We start from the raw sequence: 15,891 nt of genomic DNA on the forward strand, positions 1-15,891 counted from the left end.
GTATTTAAATTACATGTAAAATTCCAAGGTGATTTTTATCTATCAAAGTTAAATGGTGATAAATTAGAGACCATCTTTATTAGATACATTACTTACAGGAAGCTGAGGGTGTGGGGTAAACAGGGCTGTCTGGAAAGAAAACCCAAAAAAATGAAAAAGTTAGTAGAAGCACATTCACAAAAGAGACCCTTCAAAGTGATTTTCCTAGAAGGTTAATCACTTGTGGATTTCATTCTCTCTGTCAGTACAGATTCCCTCCCTCTCAGTTGGCAGGTCCTTTCATCTAACACAGTGTTCTTCAGAAAGAAAAGATCCAAAATGTGCCAGAACTTTGTTGGGGTATTTGAAATATGAATCCCAACTTTTCACAGGAACTCTGTAGCAATAATGAAGCAAAATCCCAGCTTCAAACAGCTTTGAAATCTGGATCTGCATTTTACACTTGATCCCATCTCTTGTCTCATTAAACTTTCCCCTTTGGACCAAATCTGGGGCTAGTATAAGCAACTTCCATTGAAACCGATAGGAGCTGTGCTTTGCTCACGCCATGGTTGAGCGTGGTCTATTGTCTTGCACCCTGGGATCACTAAGGATGGCTACACTTCTCCTCCTTACAGATTCCCCAAGAGATGTCAGCGTTCAGAAGAGCCTTCTTCATTCCTATGCACGTGGTGCTGCATTTGGGACCATTTCCCTCAGCTGTCGACCAGGCCCAGGCCTTTGTGACTGGATTATCGCCCTGCGATGTACATGGGCTACCCCGATGGTCATGTGGAAGTTGCCATTGATACAGAACGAGGAAGCCTGCTTGGAAGGTTTCACCATTGGGAGTGCATCACAGCAGAGTTCTGCAGCCTGCATCTTCCTGTTCAAGGTTTTGTTACAGACTTATGAAGGTCTACATGGCTTGGGTCTTAGCTATCCAAGAGGTCTGTCTGTCCATACGCCAGCAAGGCAGCTGCAATCAGCTCTTGCTAACAGCCACTAGATGCAAATCTCAGACATTTTCCTTGGAGGGCCTGTAACTCTGGTACTACCTCTACCATTGTTGGGGCAGGTGCATTGCTAACACTCAGGGCAGGATGATTGGTCAGGTTTTGCTGGAGCGGGTGATGGGGGTTATAGTTATATTCCATGGACTTTGGTTTCATGGCCTTTAGTTAACTTGTATTTCAGAGTATACTCATGTTCCCACATTTTAAAAGAGGTAAATGGAGGTTCCTTGGTGCTTTCCTATTGCCAGGCAGGGTTTGTGAGGTGGACATGGTCTAATTTGGTGGTTCGTTGGACCCAAATTTGAACCCAAACTAATTCCATTGTTTCACGATGGGCTCCTAGTGTATGCAGGTCTCCTGGGTCAGCCACACAAGATGGTGCCGTATCTGCTGCAGCCTCTCTCACAAAGGTTCTGGAGGGCTGCAAGGGCCCTGGATTTGAATTCTCCCCGAGCCAGAAGCACTGCCCTAAATCCATGCTGGTGAGGCAGCGTAATCCAGTCTAGGATTCCCCCTGCTATTTCCATGAGCACGGCGTGTCGGCTAATGAGACTCAGGTGGAATGCTACCTGCAAGATCTGCTCAGTTTCCCATAGGATCCATTCTGAAAATAAACTGGTTTCTTTGGGAAGTCACCTGGAAATCCTGGACTGGAACATCTTGCTGGGTCTAAAAGGATCCTTTAGGATCCATGCAATAAACTTGTAGCATGTAAACACATTTACTCCCTTTCTCCACCCTTGTGTGGGCACAAACACACACACTTGCCCCAGCCCCTACACCTACTATACATACCACTGAAAGGAAGAGATGCAGAAACCCTGTCAAACTGATGCTACTGTATGAGGGAGTATGCATGCATAGAAAGGCAATGACAGGATACACACATACCAATCTCTTAAGAACTATTGGACCAATTGCATCCACGAGATAGCTCCATGGAAACTAATGGAGTTATACCAGGGCTAAATAAATAGTTCCTGGTGTTTCTGCAAAGAAATGCATAACTTGCGAGGCCCTGAGCTTGGGAGGTCTGTGTGGAAGATGAAACTGCCACCTATTCCTCTGTACATCAACTCCGTGTTAGCACCCGGGATGCAGCATTACTTACTGTTCCAGGTAAACCGGGGGGACCAGCAGGACCCACGTCACCCTAAAGAAGCAAGGGAGAGGAGGGTTATTTAAGGAATAGGAAGACAGCAGAGTAAATCTCAGCACAACTACAATTCTACAACACGTACAGCTGTGAGACATGGTTGAACCACAAGAGACCTACTCAAAGGAGGTCCTGGCAGCTTGGAGTGGATGTTATACATCCCATGGCACTTTTGCTGACAGATGGATTTTGCCCCACTGTCCATGGCCAAAACTTCCCCTCTTACTGTTGTGCAGTTTGACATATGAAAGCTGTCTGCTTGGCTGCCCCTTTTGTCCCACAGGTGCCTATCCACCGTGTTTTGAGGTCTGGTTGTAAGACTGGTAGCAGTACTAAGAATAATTCACACTTTAAGGGTAGGGGTGCACAAAAAAGTTCTGCCTGAACTGTATTTCAATGAAAAATTGGGGTTTCGACTAAATGCAAGTTTTTGTGGAAAACATCTCCGTTTTGTGGAAAATTTCCAATGTTTGTAGAAAATCTGAACTTTCTAAAAACATTTTTGTACTGAGCCAAAACCCAAATGATTTCGAATCTGTAAAGCCACTGCAGTGCCACATCGAAATTTTAGTTTCTCACAAGGCTGAGCATAGGGACTGATCCATAGCCCACTGAAATCTACGGAAAGACTCCCTATAAAGATGTGGGGCTGATCTGTGCTAATTTCTTAATCTTTAGAGTGGGAAGGCAGCATGCAAAAAGAAAAGGATTTTAAAGCAATAAAAGGCCTATACATCTGTCTGTCCTACCTGGGTACAAGGAAATGTTTAATGCAGCACACAATTAACCTGTAGAACTCATTGCCACATGATATTATTGAGGCCAAGAACTTAGTAGGATTCAAAAAGACTTGGACATTATGACGATGATAATTTTAGATAATGAGAACATACTGAGTTATAGTAGACAAGGCCTTACCATTTCCCTGACAGCTTAGGAAGAACTCACTGTTTTAGACCCATCCTGCATGACCTTATCTGCTTGATCCCCATTTGACAAAACAGCTGAGTTACTTTAGCTGAGGCCTGCACTGTACCAACTTCACAACTAACAACTCAGGTCTCATTCCATCACCTCCTGACCTAATGACCACATCTTATCTGGATCCATTGTTCTTACCTTCCTGCTAGTTTCTCAGCAGCCTGCTATTAACTATAACCACCTAGCCACAGTACACATTCCAAAAGTCATATAGCTAACATACTGCATTCAAAAATTAACATAGATCATTCCGACTTATCTTGCTCGTGATCCGTAATGAGCTTAAAATAAGTACATCAGGACCAAAACCAAAACCCACATGCACCAGTGCCCAAGACCCTCCCAGTGGCAGGGAACTGATTAAGTAAGATACCCAGATGATCCTGGCAAACGACCCGCACCCACATGCTGCACAGAAAGGTGAAAAACTCCCAAGGTCACTGCCAATCTGACCTAAGGGAAAATGCATTCTTGACCCCACGTATGGCAACCAGTTAGACCCTGAGCATGTAAGTAAAAAACAGCCAGGCATACACCTGAAAGAAAGAATGCACCAGCCCACTCCATCCAGTGTCTCATTTCTAGCTGCAGCCACCTCTGATGCTTCAGAGGAAGGAGACCCAAAAAAAAACCCCAAATCCAAAAACACTGGGAGGAAACAATCCCTTCCTGACTCCTGCAGGTGACTGGCTGAAGACCTGAAGCATGAGATTTAGGGACCATCAGACCTGAACCTGAAGGGGCCCCTAGGGCTCCCACACCCTAACCCCACCATCACAAGCAACCCGATCATTGAATCCCACTTATACATGTGTCCTTCTCTCTCTTAAAACTAACTAAGCTGTTCCCCCCCCCCCCCCACACACACACACACATACACCCCTCCTATTGGGAGGCTGTTCCAGAACCTCACTCCTCTGACAGTTAGAAACTTACATCTAACTTCCAGCCTGAATTTGCTCATGGCCAGATTCAGGGCCGTCCTTAGGATTTATGGGGCTCTACATAGTATTGTTAAACTGGTGCCCCTGTGCCCGATGGCAGCACGGGCTTGCAGCCTGCAGGGGAAGGGATGAGGCAGCAAAGGGTACCGAGCCGGTCGGGCTGCCTCATGGAGGCGGAGAGTCACAGTTCCCCACAGAGATCCAGGTACCCTCTCCCTCACGCAGAATGCGCGGCACCGGCACATTCGGCTCTGTGAATACAACCCCTGTCTAAGGAGACTGCAGTGTACTCTGGGTGTGCGGGAGCCATCTGCTCTTACCTGCTGTCATGGGCAGTGGGTGAAGCTGCCGCTTGGGGAGGCTAGCTCCCCGGTCCATCTTTTCTGCCTGTGGCCTCACCCATACGCTGCCCGAGGCCCTGCCCCCACTCCACCCAGGCCACGTCCTCTCCCCACTGTCTCCATCCTCTCTTCCCTCCCCCTCCCTGCTCAACCCTTCCAGCCAAATCCCTGAACCCAAATGAAGCAAATGACATTTGAAAAATCCACTCTTCTGTAATTTTTTTTCTAAAGAAAATGGAGCATGTTTTCCACTGCAGGCCAGCTGGTGAAGACTGGACATGCAGAAGGGACCTAATTAAAAGCACTAAACGTGGGAATAAAAAATGTCAGTCACAGGTTTTTTGATATACCCTGAAGTGTGTCAGAGATTTATCTGCAAAAACTTTGTAGTAAAGGCAAGTCAGCTGTCCTGCTGAATACAACATTAAATATTATGGAATACATGATGCAGCTCTTCTCTGGTTTATTTTTTCTTAATCAGTATTTCTAAGCTGATCTTATATTTTAAATGTATTCTTAAGCCATCATAAAGTAATAATTCCAGATCACTACATATTTAACTCACAGAAACAAAGACATTATTTTAAATTAATCAGTCACCGAGGTTTACTGTATTCATAACAATGTTCATGGCTTTTAGAAAAAGGGAACACTAATTTACTGTGTGTGATCTCCATAACAATAGACATTCACCAACTTAAAAAAATGTTTCCAAAGATTTTAGGCATAACAAAGGATTTTATATCTTACTGAGATATTGATTTTGCTGAAGGGTTTTCTTAAAACTAGTTAATCAAATAGTCAGAAGTAAAGAAAGGGAAACTAATTTGTCCAGCTATCTGGAAGGAAAGGGGATTTGTCCCTTTAAGGTTTCAGAGTAACAGCCGTGTTAGTCTGTATCCGCAAAAAGAAGAACAGGAATACTTGTGGCACCTTAGAGACTAACAAATTTATTAGAGCATAAGCTTTCGTGGACTACAGCCCACTTCTTCGGATGCATATAGAATGGAACATATATTGAGGAGATATATATACACACATACAGAGAGCATAAACAGGTGGGAGTTGTCTTACCAACTCTGAGAGGCCAATTAATTAAGAGAAAAAAAACTTTTGAAGTGATAATCAAGCTAGCCCAGTACAGACAGTGTGATAATAAGTGTGAGAGTACTTACAAGGGGAGATCGAGTCAATGTTTGTAATGGCTCAGCCATTCCCAGTCCTTATTCCTGGTGTAATTCCCACCAAGGAATGGGAGGGATGCGGGGGCATCCATGGGAACGGGGGTAGGTTCGAACTTCCCCGGGTCACTGGCTAAAGTGACCCTGCTCAGTTCGGTCTCGAAGGGGGGAGATGTGACGAACTGGGCCTGTTCTCACTGTGGTCTGTGAATGCTGACAGGGGAGTGTGGCTGGGATAATCTGCATTGGAGGATGGGAGATGGCCCGAGGGCGCATACCTGAATGTGTAACATGAGAACCCAGGAAGGGGTTGAAGGCCAGGTGACTCCTTAGCCCGGGAAACTGAACAAAGGCTGTGGGAGGGGTCGCTGGAAGAGAGTGTGGGAAGCGAGCTGGAGAGATGGCTGGGAGGCAGAGATGGCTCTGACCCCCCAAAGGGGGGTGGGCTGGGATGCCCTGGGACCCCAAGCTGGACCTAACTGAGAGGTATCCTGTTGTCTGTGCCTGCAAGACCTGTCTTGGACTGTATTCCTGTCATCCAAATAAACCTTCTGCTTTACTGGCTGGCTGAAAGTCATGGTGAATCGCAGGAAGCCGGGGGTGCAGGGCCCTGAGTCCCCCAATACTCCGTGACAACTGGTGGCAGAGGTGGGATCTACTGCACCCCGTGAACGGCGCTTCCTGCAGTAAGTGACTGGGGAGCAGTAAAACAAAGGGGGATTGACGGAGACCAGGCGTGCTGAAGAGTGAGAGAAAAACGGTTATTACCCCTGGGAGTGTGTAACCAGCAAGAAGAACTTTTGCAGTAACAGGGTCCCCCGGGGGGATCGCAGCAAGTGGTCCCAGGGGCGGAGGAGTCTGCAGCTCAACCCTGGCAGAAAGGTGGTGACCTCGAGAAGGGCTGGCACACTAGGGGGCCCCCTGGGAACTGTGGGGAGCTGTGAGCACACAGGCCGGTGAGTGGCCAGCAGGAAGATGTATGCCAAGCGGCTTAAGAGCGACCTGGTGGAGCTGTGCAAGCAGAGGGGGCTGTGCATTGGGAGGCTCACCAAAAAACAGCTCATTGCCCGGCTGGAGGCGGAAGATCGCGCGAATAAACTGATCCCTGTGTCTCAGGGAAGCAGCCTGGCAAACGCAGCGCAGGCACCAGTGTCTGTCCCAGCTGGGAGTGGTCAGCCGGCTGCTGAGGGCTTCCCAAGACCCCTCCTTCCTATGCCTAGGGGAAGGGTGGGGAGGAGCCCAGCAAATACCGAAGGCGCCGTGACCCCCCCGGCCAGCAGGGGACCCTCTCGGCGAAGCTCGCCGGCCAGCAGAGGATCCTCCCGGCGACGTTCGGCATCGGGGCTGAGCCATTACAAACATTGACTCTATCTCCCCTTGTAAGTACTCTCACACTTATTATCACACTGTCTGTACTGGGCTAGCTTGATTATCACTTCAAAAGTTTTTTTTCTCTTAATTAATTGGCCTCTCAGAGTTGGTAAGACAACTCCCACCTGTTTATGCTCTCTGTATGTATGTATATATATCTCCTCAATATATGTTCCATTCTATATGCATCCGAAGAAGTGGGCTGTAGTCCACGAAAGCTTATGCTCTAATAAATTTGTTAGTCTCTAAGGTGCCACAAGTACTCCTGTTCTTCTTTTTGTCCCTTTAAGGGCTCTCTTCAACAGGGGGGTGAAGGGAGAAAGAGATGGACAGGAAGACTTTGGAAGCAAATTTTCTGTACTATAGTAATTAAAATTAAAATGTGTATCTTAGATAAGGATGGTATTTTGAAGGATTTATTTAAAAAACTATATGTCTGAAGATCCAAGCATTTAAGGCTAAAGATGAATACTCAGATTGTGCATCTAAAAATCTATGCAAGGATTTTTTAGAGATGTGATTTTATACTCTTCACCAACACACTAATGAAATATTTTTAAAGCAAATTTTAAACTAAGGTCCTGTAGACTAACATGTTCTAAGTATATATTACAGTCATGCACCACTGTTTTTGTCAGTAAATTCAGAAACTGATAGTATATACTTGGGGGTTGGCAAATGCCTGTTAAATGGCAGCATTACCCCTTGAATAGCTCTTTAACAGTTTCAATGTTGTGCTAATAGGTCTGGCAGGTTAGAGGCTTTTTCACTTTTAAGTTATAGATCCCCTCTGGAGGAAGACTCACCAGGCTGCAGCAGCCAGGTGTGGGAGTCTGCAGGAAGAGTCAGAACAGGGATAGGAAGAAAGGGAAGGGTGGACTAGGGTGACCAGACAGTATAAGTGTGAAAAATCGGGATGGGGTGGGGGGTAATAGGAGCCTATATAAGAAAAAAACCCAAATATCAGGACAGTCCCTATAAAATCGGGACATCTGGTCACCCTAGGGTGGACACTAAGACCCAGGGGTCCCCCAAATTTTCTGGTGCCCTACGCAGCCATGTATGCTGCGTATGCCTAAGGACAGCCCTGGCCAGATTATACCGAGGGATGGCTCTAGCTTTTTTGCTGCCCCAAGCGAAAAAAAAAAAGAGGGGTCGGACTGCCGAAGCAAAACAAAAACAAAAAACGGCAGCCGCAGGGAGTGTGTGGAGGGCGGTCAAGGTGGCTCGCAGGGGGGTGAAGGGCAGTGTCTACCCGCTCCCTCCTCCCGAGAGCAGCCAGGGGCTGCAGCCGGGAAAGAGGGGCTCCCCCCTCCGGCCTTGGGGTACCTCTCCCGGCCAGGCAGGCGGCACCCTCAGGGGCTGCAGGAGGTGCTGGCTCAGCCGCTCCTTAAAGGCAGCTCAGCTGGGCCAGGCTCAGAGCGGCGTGGGAGGCGGAGGCCGGTGCAGGCGGTGGGGCCTGGCGCGTCCCGGGGAGCCCGGCGGCATGGTGAGCGGTGGGGATCTCTAGTTCCTGCCCCCCCAGGCCAGGGTCCGTGCCCCTGCAGGCTGGGGCTGGGACTGGTGGAGCGTGGGGAGCCGGCCGGGGGCTCCGGAGCTGCGGACCGGGCTGCCAAAGAAAAAAAAAAAAAAAAAAGAACACGGCAGGGCGGCCGGAATGTGCCACCCCAAGATTGGCCGGAATGCCGCCCCTTACAATGTGCCGCCCCAGGCACGTGATTTCTCTTCTCATGCCTGGAGCCGACCCTGATTATACCTATTTGTTCTTGTGCCAACACTGTCCTTTAGCTTAAACAGTTCGTCTCCCTCCCTGGTGTTTACCCCCTTTTGTATTTATCGAGAGCAATCAGATCCCTTCTCAGCCTTCATTTTCCTAGGTTAAACAAGCCCAGCTCTTTTAATCTGCTTTCATACGATAAGCCTTGTCTACTGTAACTTTGGATGTTCTCGTTAGCTAAAATTACCATTGTCATAACGTTAGAGTCTTTTTGAATCCTACTAAGTTCTTGAGCTCAATAATATCTTGTGGCTATGAGTTCCACAGTTTGCCTGCCGCATTTTAAAAAAAATTCCTTGTATCAGTTTTCAACTTGTCGCCTTCCAGTTTCCTCAAATATCTGCCTTTTCTTTGAATGACCAGAGTACAAATAGGAGTGCCCCACTGCACATCTGTGTCCCACACACGACTTTGTTTCATCCACTCCTTTTTTCTGGTTTCTCAACTGAAGAGCCCTAAACACATAGTGTAGTTGTAGTCATGTCGGTCCCAGGATAGTAGAGAGACAAGGTGGGAGAGGCAATATCTTTTATTGGACCAACTTCTGTTGGCGAGAGAGACAAGCTTTTGAGCCGCACAGAGCTCTTCTTCTGGTCTGGGAAAGGTACTCCCAGCGTCGCAGCAAAAATGCAAGGTGGAACAGATTGTTGAGCATAAGTAGTTGGAACATATTGTAGGAGCCCATTCACGGTAGAGTAGCCCGCTAACACCTCTGCAGTCATAGGACAAAAAGAGGGGGTTAGTGGGTTACAGATTGTTTTAATAAACCATAAATCCAGTGTCTCTGGTCAGTCCATGATTTTTAGGCCTGGGAGCTGAAGTTCATTACTCCTCTAGACACTAGAAATCATGGACTGACCAGAGACACTGGATTTATGGTTTATTACAATAATCTGTAACCCAGACACCCTCCTCTTTTTGCCCTATGACTGCAGAGGTGTTAATGGGCCCCTCTACCTTGAATGATCCCTTCCAATATGTGCTAAGTACTTATGCTAAACAATCTGTTCCACCTTGTATTTAGTGGTGACACTCTGAGTAGGAAGTCACCTAGAGGAAGAGCTCTCTCTGGCTTGAAAGCGCGTCTCTCTCATCAACAGAATTTGGTCCAATAATTGTGTCATTCTCTCCTCATAAGAAGTCTGTCCGCGCTACTAGCCATTTCCATTGTTCCATTGACTCTGTAGCTCACCCTGTTTCTGCTGAACCACAGTTCTACCCTCCATCCTTTGTTCTCCTTCTTCCTTTCTTATTTAGGCATCTGCTACCTTCTGTGACTCACCTTTTCACCTCTTTCACCTTTGAGTCCAGTGAGTCCAGCTCTTCCTTTTTCACCCTAGGAACAAACAAAACACCCTGAATCAACCATAGCTACTGCACCATTACCACGCTGCTATAATATTTTATACTATTGTTTGATCTTACCTGTCTTCCCAGATGCAGCGCTAGCAGTTAAATCAAAGGGTAACATCTTGAGTAATTCACAAAAGTAACACTATTATCCAAAGCTGACAGTTTACACTTTAGTTTACGGAAAAGAAAACAAGAACCCTAACCTAACTTGCAAGTAAAAGTGATGTTGCTTGAAACACCTGCAGAAAATAATCATTTGTTATTTTTCTTTTGGGAACCGGAGAGCAGTAGGGTGACCAACAACACAGAGTGACCCTACCAGAGGGGTGTAAATTCTAGGGTGCACCAGCGCGTTACACATTAACTGGCCCGTGTGGACCCTGCTGGCGCACACTAAACATTCCCTAGTGCACACTAATGTAGTCTGGCGTAGTTAACTGTTTGAAACAGGGCTACATTAATATATAAAATACACATAGCAACGCATACATCTATGGAATCCAATAGCCAATGAAACCAATGGAAAGATTCCCATTGATTTCATTGGAGATTGGCTCAGGCCCTATATGCATACACATAACCATCTATAAAGACTATGGGCTGGATTTTTAAAGCAACAGTGATTTAGGAGCACAAATCCCATTGATTTTCAGTGGGACGTGTTCCTAAATCACGTAGGTGCTTTTGAAAATTCTACCGCATTTCCTCTTCATAGGGCATTGCTCCTGCTACCTCTCAAGCATTATGAAATCAGCCATGACCTTCTGTGTTAATCTAACTCCTGCATATACATTGACCTGTTGGCCCCTAGCTTGAGACAAGGAGAGCTCACTGGGCATTCTGTGTTAATGGGGGGGTGCTGGTTTGCTTTCTGGGGGCTGCTCAGCTCTTCACCACAAAGATCACACCAGGTGGGAAGAACTTCCAATGGCCCCAGTCAAACTAAGCAACATCTCAAAGTCACTCACCTGATCTCCCTTTTCTCCTCTCTTCCCAGGTAACCCCTGGGGACCAGGAAGGCCTGCTTCACCCTGAAAGAGAGAAAGGGTAGTCTATGAAACCCGAGGAACATGTACAGCCTGCCCAGCAAACTCGGCTGCCTGGATTTTTGTTGAATTTTTGGGAATAATAAAATAAAATGAATAATAAATAATCAGTTAATCAGGGAGGAAACTGTGCTAGAAACATGTTAGACCCCCTCGTACTTGGAAGCAGGATTTGGGCTGGGACACCAGGTGCATGGAATTGTCTGTGTCTGACCCCTCCTTTCCCTGGGTTTGTCTCCACCATAGAGCTCTTCCCTCTGTCCCTTTCTCGACCACAGAGTCAGAGGAGGCAGAGATGTAAGAGACCCGTTAGGCCGCCTGGTCCCTCTTGCCCACCCCAGTGAGTGCCCGATTGTCCCCTAAAGTCAATTCCCAGCCATGGCTCAGTATAGAATTCAATGACCTGCACTAAGTTTCTCCAGTGGGAGACTGTTCCACAGTCTCGTCAAGCACAATCTAACTCCCATTAGAGTAATGGGGAAAAAATCATAGAATCATAAGTCTTGAAGGGACCTCCAGAGGTCATCTAGTCCAGTCCCCTGCACTCATGGCAGGACTAAGTATTACCTAGGCCAGCGGTTCTCAACTGGGGGTCGGTGGCCCCCTGGAGGTCCGCGAGACCTTTCAAGGGGTCCTGCAGCTGAAGCCCCGATCCCTGCTGCTCCCCCCAGGGGGCTGATGGTGGGAGGCACGGGGCAGAAGCCCCATTCCCCAGCGCTCCCTGCGGGGCTGAAGCTGGGCTGAATCCCCGAGCCCTGGTGCTCTCTATGGGGCAGAAGCCCTGAGCCCACAGGCAGAGTTGGGGACATGGAGGGAATTGCCCTGCCCCCAAACTGCAGCGCAAGAGCACGGCAGTCCCGGGGGCAGCTCCACACCTCCCCCCACCATCTCCTCTCCCCACCCCCTGGCCAGGTTGGAGGCGGGACACCTGAGCCACTATAGTGGCACAAACAACTCCCTGGCAGAAGAATTTCCTGTCTAGGTTGTACTGAGCAGGCTCAGTAGGTAACTGTATTGGTGGGGAAATGTGCCGGCTGCTGTTTTTGCTGTTACACCAGACTGTGTGGGGCAGCTGCCGCTCTGGCTGGTGCCATGGAGCAGGCGGCCACAGTGTTCCCTCCTCTCCTGCTGGTGCCCCGGGTTGAAGCTGCTCCTCAGCTCCCCACCCCCCTTTGCTCCCGCAGAGGCAGCCGGTAAGAGCCGCACAGGTGGGGAGACCCGGCTCCGTGGCTGGCAGACCCCTCCGGGAACAGGGGCACCGCAGGGGAGTCCTCCCAGCACACAGCCCCTAATATCCCTCTCCCTACAACCGGAGCTACCCCTTCCCTACTCCCGGAGCTACCCCTGCCTGCACACAGCCCCAGGTACCTCCTCCCTGCACACAGCCCCAGATACTTCCCTCCCTGCATAATGAGCTACCCCTGCCAGCACACAGCTACCCCTCTCCCTGCACCCTGAGCTACCGCCCTGAGCTACCGCTGCCAGCACACAGCCCCTAGTATCCCTCTCCCTGCACCCTGAGCTACCCCTCTCAGCACACAGCCTCCAATACCCCTCTCCCTATGCCCTGAGCTACCCCTCTCAGCACACAGCCTCCAATACCCCTCTCCCTACACCCTGAGTCACCCCTGCCAGCACACAGCCCCTAGTATCCCTCTCCCTACACCCTGAGTTACGCCCTTCCTGCATCCTGAGCTACCCCCTGCCACACAGTCCCACCTACCCCCTCCCTATACTCTGTGCTACCCTGTCTGCACACAGCCCCTAGATACCCCTCCCTGCACCCTAAGAGCTGTTTTCAAACTTTTTGAGCTGAGCCCCCCACTTTTGAGTTATAATTTTTGGTTGAAACCTCCCCCTCCCCCCACCCCCAGACAGGCTAGGTGGCCTGCTGAGGTGAGTCGGGAGTGGAGGTGGCGCTGCCTTCCTGGACCCCGGCCTTGCGGAGGTGGCTCAAGCCCCACTGGTCCCTGCCCCCCCCCAAAATAGAAGTCAAACTATGTCTATGCCCAAGGCTAGCGTGACCAGGTGTCTTGTTTTCGACCAGAACACCCAGTCGAAAAGAGACGCCGGCGGCTCTGGTCAGCACTGCCAACTGGACCGGTAAAAGTCTGGTTGGCGGTGCTGCGGAGCTAAGGCAGGCTAGTCCCTACCTGTCCTGGCTCCATGCTGCGCCCTGGAAGCGGCCAGCAGGTCCAGCTCCTAGGCGGGGGGCCACTCAGCTGCTAGCAGGAGCAGCCAGAAGCCACAGGATACCGGGAGCTCAATAACTTTGCTGCCTCTATGTTCCACAAGAGACCTGTCATGTGGGGCACTTTTCCTGGCAAGTAGCATTTGGAGAGACGGTGGCAACTCTCCCCCCGGCATTGTATGGTTATACGGAGACCCCTGTCTCTCAGAAGTCCCACCAGCATGCTGGACTGATGCTGTGTGCCCAGGAGACCAGGTGCATCTGCCTAGGCCTCTTTGCTTTCCTTCTCTCTGTTCACCACGCACGAGATCAGATTGTCCGGGGTGCCCAGGCAGTTCGGCTTTATCCTCATTTAATCAGCACTTCCCCCACGTTCTACCTGACCATAAACCTGATCATTCCAAACACTGCTAATTCAGCCTTCAGTCAGAGTCAAACCAATGTCATTGGATCTAGTTATTCATTGAAGAATTTAGTCCCATGTCTGGTTCCGATGCACTGCTTTGGCAGGTGGCCTTATTGCTAAGACAATTTTGCCTGCTCACCTTCTCACCGGCTAGACCAGGTGAGCCGTGATCTCCTCTCTCACCCTGGAAAGACAAAAGCACAGCTTTAGTATTACAGGGAACCAATGCCCCTTAACACTGCCTTTTAATCATGATGTTACACCCCATATCACCATACAGCAAAACAGATGTCTCACAGGAGTTCCTTCCTCCCTCTCCAACCCACATCTAGAAATGGGTCCCCCTAGGTGGCCCACAGGGAGCAGCAGGATCTAATACGCCAGAGCAAACCTCCTAAAAGGTCAGTGTCAGATCCTGAGTCCTAGTTGGGTCCATGTCTACGTATGATGGAACCTTGTGACAGAATCCACTGTGCACAAAGGGACACGGACCTACTTCTCCTTTCCCTTACACCAGTGTTACCCAAATGTAAGGCCATCCACGTCAGCAGGGCTCCCCCTGCTTACACGGATATAAATAAAATCAGAATCGTCCTCTGGCAGATTCGATTCATGCTTACAGAGAGCTCAGTAAATTGGAATTCCTTACCTTGGGACCAGCTTTCCCAGGAAAACCTTCCTGTCCCCTTTCTCCTTGTTCTCCCTGTAAGGAACACAAATGGAGGTTAACAGAACAACTCTCCACGGGTGCAGTAAATGTGCGACAACAGTCTGAGCGGGGAGCCAGGTGGTTCAGATCGCCAGTAACTCTGTGTGTGGGTGTGCGGACACATGCTTTGTTTGTTTCCTGAGATGCCTTGTCCACTCTTGAAAAATTTGTATACAAAACCCCAAAGCTCATTAGATTCCATTCTGGAATAACATGGAGCCAAATTCCTTCCATGAACAACCTCAAGCCATTGTACAAGAGTAGTTCATCAAAAATTCACTCTTTACCAGACATGCCATGGAAAAAAAGCAGAAATTGGGCTTGTTTTTGCTTAATTGGCTTGTGAGTTGCTTGTTGGCTAGTCTTTGGCTTGTAGGTTGTTGCTTGTTTGGCTTGTAGCTTCTTTTTTTTATCAGCTCCCAGCAAGTAGGGACAAAGGGGGGCAATCAGGGGCAAGGAGTGGGGAGAGAGTCTGGGGTGCACAGCGGGCCCACCACAGTCCCAGACTGCAGGCCGGGGGGATCTAGTCACATAGAGTGTTGGGGTTCTTAGGGATTGGCTCGTTTTGGCCTTGTTTTGAAATGGGATTAGCTTGATTTTTGGCTGATTGTGAAAGTCGGGGTGCTTATTTACCGTGTGAAACTTGGCAACTGTGCTCCTTTCTTCCAGTCTGAATTTCTCTAGCTTCAACTTCCAGCCATTGGACTGTGTTATAGCCTTTTTCTGCTAGCCTGAAGAGCGTGTTATTAAATATTTGTTCCCCATGAAGGTACTTATAGACTGTGACTAAGTCGTCCCTTAACCTTCTCTGTGTTAAGCTAAATAGATGGAGCTCCTTGAGTCTATCACTGTTAGGGTACATCTACACTACAGCGGGGAGTCGATTTAAGATACGCAAATTCAGCTACGTGAATAGCGTAGCTGAATTCGACGTATTGCAGCCGACTTACCCCGTTGTGAGGATGGCGGCAAAATCGACTTCTGCCGCTTTTTGTCGGCGGCGCTTACTCCCACCTCCGCTGGTGGAGTTAGAGCGCCGATTCGGGGATCGATTGTCGCGTCCCAACGGGACGCGACAAATCGATCCCCGAGAGGTCGATTTCTACCCGCCGATTCAGGCGGGTAGTATAGACCAGACCTAAGGCAGGTTTTCTAGTCCTTTAACACAGGCTGGCAGCTGCAGCAGAAGAGGTATAGGAACTGCCACCCGCAGTTCAAGTTTTCTCCTGGCTTCACCATTCATAATGCTGCCACCTAATTCCATTGGAGAAGCACAGCTGCTTAGAACCATAACAGAGCCCTTTTCCTTAATGCTCCAGTAAGTATTGATGGTGGCTCAAGTGAGGACACTTCTCCCATTAAGGCAGGACACACACCTCTTCTCCGCCTGGATAGCCATGTAGGGAAGGATGCTGGTTTTTAAATCTATCATTTTGAGCA

At 48.9% G+C, this 15,891-nt stretch overlaps 1 protein-coding gene across 1 annotated transcript in view; it reads right to left on the minus strand.

Moving 5' to 3' along the window:
• The window catches only part of COL22A1 (collagen type XXII alpha 1 chain), a 302,778-nt gene that overhangs the window by 61,410 nt on the left and 225,477 nt on the right, over window positions 1-15,891 (minus strand). Inside the window, exons 27-32 of the mRNA XM_034763665.1 lie at window positions 14,392-14,445; window positions 13,882-13,926; window positions 11,068-11,130; window positions 10,029-10,082; window positions 2,107-2,148; window positions 97-129 (exon numbers count right to left, since the gene is read on the minus strand). Of these exons, the coding sequence (XP_034619556.1) occupies window positions 97-129; window positions 2,107-2,148; window positions 10,029-10,082; window positions 11,068-11,130; window positions 13,882-13,926; window positions 14,392-14,445 (291 nt within the window). The remainder of the gene's footprint in view (window positions 1-96; window positions 130-2,106; window positions 2,149-10,028; window positions 10,083-11,067; window positions 11,131-13,881; window positions 13,927-14,391; window positions 14,446-15,891) is intronic.

The sequence above is a fragment of the Trachemys scripta genome, chromosome 2, assembly GCF_013100865.1.
Source record: "Trachemys scripta elegans isolate TJP31775 chromosome 2, CAS_Tse_1.0, whole genome shotgun sequence".
NCBI classification, from domain to species: domain Eukaryota; kingdom Metazoa; phylum Chordata; order Testudines; family Emydidae; genus Trachemys; species Trachemys scripta.